The following is a 6000-nucleotide window of genomic DNA, read 5'->3' on the forward strand; positions in this document are numbered from 1 at the left end:
GTTGTTTTTCCCTGGTCCAGGGAAAGGCCAGACCAGTTTTTGAAAAATATAAGGAGGAGTTTCTCCATTCACAGGATTGTGAATATTCTCTACACCAGAGGGTTGCAGCTGCCCCATTGTTAAGGCTGAAACTGATGATTTGGTCTTACAGGGAAGCAAAGTATTTGGGGGGGAAAGTGAGTGGAAAAATGGAATTGAAAATAAAGATCAGCCAGGATCTTGCTGAATGACAAAAGCAGCCTCAACAAACCCAACTGTCTACTCCTGCTCCTAGATTCTTAACGTCATGATCGTAAGGCCATCAATATTCATCATGGAGTCAAAATTCTGGCACTCCCTAAGCAGTGGTTCAGAGCCTTCACACTGCAGTGACTCAAGAAGGTGCCTTACTACCAACTAAGGATGTATGATAAATTGTGGCATGGTACCATACCAACAGCTATATCTCACAAATCAAATATTAACTCTTAACTAATTCAAAGTCAAAACTTTTTTTTTTGAGTGCTTGTTCTTCTCTATACACCTACCAGTGAAAAATTAAGCTTTTCCCAATTTAACAGCAGTTGAATTACCTGGCGGTAGAATCGAGTGCCGTCTTCCTCTGGGACATTCTCAAACTCTGTAATGAAGACTTTCCCTTCAATCTCTCGATGATCGCTCTGCACACCAGTGTCAAGCAAGTACACTTCCACCAGATCACCATAATCTAGCAACAACACAATAAGAATGACAAAATAGGTGAGTTCTCAATTTTGCAAACAATTACAAATTACTGGATAAGGAATGCAGCAAAGCAAGGATTATTTTTTCTATTCAAAATTTGAAATTAGTTTGGATGTCTGCAAGTTACCATTGCATCTCACACAGATGCTGGATAGCTGTGAGAAGAAATGATAAAGCCTATTGCAGGACTAGTGGGTCTAAGACAAGAACAAATTCTTTGTGGAAATAAAACAAATGAATTTGCATTGAGAGAGCCAAAGGTATAGATCTGAACTGAAAAGTCCAAACAAAAATTTCTGTAAACTCCAAAATGTTACTTTTAACTAGCTTCTTGCTAATTATTGAAATCGCTCTGAACGTCAAGCTGTAAAAGGGACGTACTTGGAGGGATATACTGATCCATTCTCTGCTCTGAAGGAACAATCCGATTTAGATTCCAGGGAATTGTCTGAGCAAACAAGGAAGAGTCCTCTTCAATATATTTGATATGAGGCAATCTCAGTGCCTATGAAAAATAGATTTCACAAATTAGACATGTATGTTCGAGGTTTTGTACATAAAATGAGGAAACTTGAATTAATATAGCACCTTTTGTGACTACTGGAGTCCTCAACAGTTTACAGCCAAATAGAGTACTTTTGAAATGTAGTCACTATTGCACTATTGAAAAATCAGCAAGCTGTCAGGATATAGCAAACTGCAAAAACAGCATATGATAATGGTCAGATAATGTTTTATGTCAATTGAAGGGGAAACATCGATCAGAACACCAGAGAAAACTCAGATTGTAGGAGCTGCAGATGCTGGAGAATCTGAGATAACAAGGTGTGGAGCTGGATGAAAACAGCCGGCCAAGCAGCATCAGAGGAACAGGAAAGCTGACGTTCGGGTCTGGACCCTTCTTCAGAAATGGGGGTGTAGGTGGAGACTTAGGATGGGGGTTGGTCAATCAAGGGAAGATGGACAGGCCAAGAAGGCAGGAATGAGGCTAATAGGTAGGAGGTGGGGGTGGGGGTGGGGGTTGAGGTGAGAGGAATGGGTGGGTGGGAGAAAAGACAGACAGATCAACGAGGTGGGGATCACCTGAGATAGTTTTGGGTTGAGGTCGGGGGTGGGGGAGATTTTGAAGCCACATTGATACCATTGGGCTGCAGGGTTCCCAAGTGGAATAGGAGGTACTGTTCGTGCAACCTTCGGGTGGCATCATTGTGGCACTGGAGGAGACCCAGGATGGATATGTCATCCAAAGAGTGGGAGGGAGAGTTGAAGTGGTTCGCGATTGAGAGGTGCAGTCGTTTGTTGCGAACCGAGCATAGGTGTTCCATAAAGCAGTCTCCAAGCCGCCACTTGATTTCTCTGATGTAGAGGAGGCCACAACAGGAACAGCGGATACAGTATACCACATTAGCAGATGTACAGGTGAACATCTGTTTAATGTGGAAGGTTTTCTTGGGGCCTGGGATGGGGGTGAGGGAGGAGGTGTAGGGGCAAGTGTAGCACTTCCTGCAGTTGCAGGGGAAGGTGCCACGAGTGGTGGGGCCAGTGTGGAGTGGATAAGGGAATCACGGAGAGAGTGGTCCCACCGGAAGGCAGACAGGGGTGGGGAGGGAAAATGTCCTCGGTGGTGGGGTCAGATTGCAGTTGGCGGAAGTGTCGGAGGATGATGCGTTGGATCTGGAGGTTGGTGGGGTGGTATGTGAGGACGAGGGGGATTCTGTTTTTGTTCTTATTGCAGCAAGGGGGTGTGACGGATGAGTTGTGGGCAATGCGAGATGTAGTCGAGGGCGTTTTTAACCACTGTGGAGGGGAAGTTGCAGTCCTTGAAAAACAAGGGCATCCTAACTCCCCACCTACACTCACCTTTACTGGCTCCATCCCCAACTCCTTGACCTGTCCACCTCCTCTTCACCTATCTGCTCCTTTATCTATCTTCCATCAGCCTCCCCTTCTCTCTCTATTTATTTCAGAACCTGCTCCCCCATTTATGAAGAAGTGTCCAGACCCAAAACATCAGCTTTCCTGCACTCTGATGCTGCTCAGCTGCTGTGTTCATCCACCTCTACATCTTGTTATACCAGAGAAAACTCCCCTGCTCTTCAAAATCATGGCATTGAATCTTTTCTATCTACCTGATAGATGAAGGCCGTGGTTTAATATCAGATCTGAAAAAACAGCATCTGAAAGTGCAACCTTCCCTCAGTGTTGCATTAGCCCTAATGTGAAACCACTCATCAGCTCAGAAGCAAGAATTCTGCCAATCAAGCCATTGCTGACACCTAAACATCAGCTTATATTAACTTGGTGCTTCACAGTTGGGCTTTGTACGAGGTTCTGATTAAGTTACCGGACTCAGAAGGTCACTTCAGCTTTCTCCGTACAGATGCTGCCAGACCTGTGAAGTTTCACCAGCAATTTCTGTTTCTATTTCAGATCTCCAGCATCTGCAGTTTGTTTTTGTTTCATATCAGGTTTTCTGTCAAATGGATACGTTTATGAGTTTTGAGCAAATTTTAACAGTACCATCTGCTGAGATTGAGCATTTCGATCTAACTGTCACGATCCCAATACTTCATCACTTACATTGAACACATCTTTTTCTTGCTCATATTTAACACCCCCAATTCTCACATTTAGCACAATTCTGCCTCTGACTTTACCATGTTTAGCACTTCGATGCTCATTTTGATGACAAAGCCCCTGAAGACCTCATGGAAAACAAGAACAAGTTCTGTCATATGGCCATGTTTGGCTGCTTTAGTTTGGAGCCTGTGTACTGTCCGTTCCATCTCAGATTTAGGAGTTTTTTCATTCAGTACCACTATGTACTGGCCAGGCAACCTCCAAGCATCCTGCGAATACAATACGAAAGATCAGCATTTTAGTCAGCATGAGACATGGTTTTTAAGTTTAATTCTAAGTCATAGCATTAAATCGAAACTGGTTGATCGTTAGTGAGCAGATGGACTTAAAATTGTTGCTTTCTGTAAATCAAATTGTCTTCCACCAAACCTCAATTAATTCACTCCTGATTTACATTCCCAGTAGCACACGAGACTGGAGTTCGAAAGCAAATAATTCGGTTACTTTGAGGAAGTGATATCCTTGATAGAACTGATAGGATGTTTAGTGTCATAAAACTTCCACAAGTGTCCTAAATATAGAATTAGACACTGAGTCACACAACAAGATATCATGTAAAATGACTAAAAGCTTTGTTAAGGTGCAACTTTGCTGAGGTGACAAACAGTAGTTGTTTAGGGGTGGAAATTCCAGAGCTTACAGCCCTGGCGCAGCTATCAAGGGTAAAGTTATGAAATAACTGGAGGAACACAGAAGTTCCAGGGGCTCATGGACAGATTAGATTCCCTACAGTGTGGAAACAGGTTCTCTGGCCCAACAAGTCCACACCGCCCCTTGAAGCATCCCACCCAGACCCATCCCACTATAACCCACACATCCCTGAATACTACGGGCAATTTAGCATGGCTGATCCACCTAGCCGGCACATCTTTGGACTGTGGGAGGAAACCGGAGCATCCGGAGGAAACCCAAGCAGACGCAGGGAGAACGTGCAAACTCCTCACAAACAGTTGCCCGAGGCTGGAATTGAACCTGAGTCCCTGGTGCTGTGAGGCTACAGTGCTAACCGCTGAGCGACCATGCCGCCCCAGTATTCCCTTTAAAATATGATTGTTGTATGTGGCCTCCATTTTGTTTCAATGGAATTACTTATCCTTGAACAGAGCTGACAGTACCTGGCCATGCACCTTTGATCCAGGTGATGATAAATCTGTTCATCTCTAACATTACTGAATACTATTCAAAAGTAAATAAACTGAAAACACTAACTCTGGCAGAAGTGAGAAACAATTATTCACAGTAATTAGTATTGATCAGTAGATATTTTATTAGGCAGGAGCATTGAAGGATATAGATCAAAGATACAAGTCACCTGTGTAGTGGAACAGGTTAGACACTAAAGAATTAACACTGCTCCCACAAGCAGAGTTCATCTACCTCTAACCCAGAAGAAGCGCATTGAGGTGCTGCTTGAGAGGTTTGCAATGATCTGTCAAAACAGGTTAATTAAAATTGTCTAGAACAGAAAATTCCAGATGTCTGTCTTCTGATAGATCATACAGAAAATGACAAATATATACTTATAAATACTTTCTGCCCATCTCTGGCTGAAGTTACTGTGCAACTCTAATGCAGAGATTTTTAATTTTAAAAACTGCGAGAGATTATTACACCTAGTTACCTGGATGCATGTCATATACAACGCTAAATTGAAAAGATTCGCACTGGAGGCATCAGTGGGGGTCGGGAGCAAGATCGCCTGTGATTCAACCACTATTTGCCACAATGCTGGGCAATGTTGTAAACGCGTTTGACAGAAGCAAAAACGAACAGTTACTTTTAGCAACAAATTGTTGAACATGACTTGCTGGACCTATAGCAGAGCAAACCATTTTGTTTCGTACAGATTTCGGTGACTTCAGAAGAATTTGTTCCTAACCAAGTTTCTCAAAATACGATATTACCTGTACCTTAACATTCAAAGAGACAACTAACTCCAAAGAAATTGGTAGATTTTATTCCTTTCCAAGGGGTTAGTTTACGATCTTTGAAATTGTAAAATTGAACAATTTTACACAGTGAAATTGAGTACAAAGATAAACAGGTTGCAAATCGATGTAAACAATAACACGCACAGAAATGACAGCGTCATTTTTTTTAAAGGTGATAAAATATTTTAAAAGATTCAAGGGTCAAGTTTCCACATGAGATTGAATTGACTGAGAGCAAGCTCAATTCTGAAATAAACCGCAAGGTTTTGCTTACTGTGTTAGATCGGTGGAAGGGAGCGGGCTTGTTCTGGTTGTGGTTCCATGTTTCAGTCTCAGAATCCTGCAGGAGGATCTCTTCATTGAAGGCTAAAGATTCATCGACCTCCTCTTCCCTTTCCAACCCTAGTGTGGAAGATAGAAAACACAAGAGAATCAGTATGTTCACCCAGACTGGGGAGCCTGCCATGGTTGGGTAAGGGAAGGGGCTGCTCAGATGAGAGAGAGAGAGGAGTCCGGGATCTCGCCCCCTTTTCTCCTGCGGTGAACGCAGCAAACTCTCTCAGCAAGTGAATTCTGGCACAATTGGTGCCTATAAATACCTGTTCTGAAAGGTGTACGGTTGCCGCCCTGACATCACGAGGGTCCCTGGTCTGAGGATCACGCCACTGATATCACATCAGACCATCCATTCATATGAATTGTTACC

At 43.1% G+C, this 6000-nt stretch overlaps 1 protein-coding gene across 1 annotated transcript in view; it reads right to left on the minus strand.

Annotated features, from left to right (window-relative positions):
• pcsk9 (proprotein convertase subtilisin/kexin type 9) overlaps positions 1–5847 on the minus strand; it is a 28332-nt gene extending 22485 nt beyond the window's left edge. The window contains exons 1-4 of the mRNA XM_048539374.2: positions 5569–5847; positions 3381–3572; positions 1105–1228; positions 573–706 (exon numbers count right to left, since the gene is read on the minus strand). Coding sequence (XP_048395331.2) covers positions 573–706; positions 1105–1228; positions 3381–3572; positions 5569–5760 — 642 coding nt within the window. The 5' untranslated portion in view covers positions 5761–5847. The remainder of the gene's footprint in view (positions 1–572; positions 707–1104; positions 1229–3380; positions 3573–5568) is intronic.
• Between the last annotated feature and the right edge of the window lie 153 nt (positions 5848–6000).

Source organism: Stegostoma tigrinum, chromosome 8 (genome assembly GCF_030684315.1).
Source record: "Stegostoma tigrinum isolate sSteTig4 chromosome 8, sSteTig4.hap1, whole genome shotgun sequence".
Classification (NCBI taxonomy): Eukaryota; Metazoa; Chordata; class Chondrichthyes; order Orectolobiformes; family Stegostomatidae; genus Stegostoma; species Stegostoma tigrinum.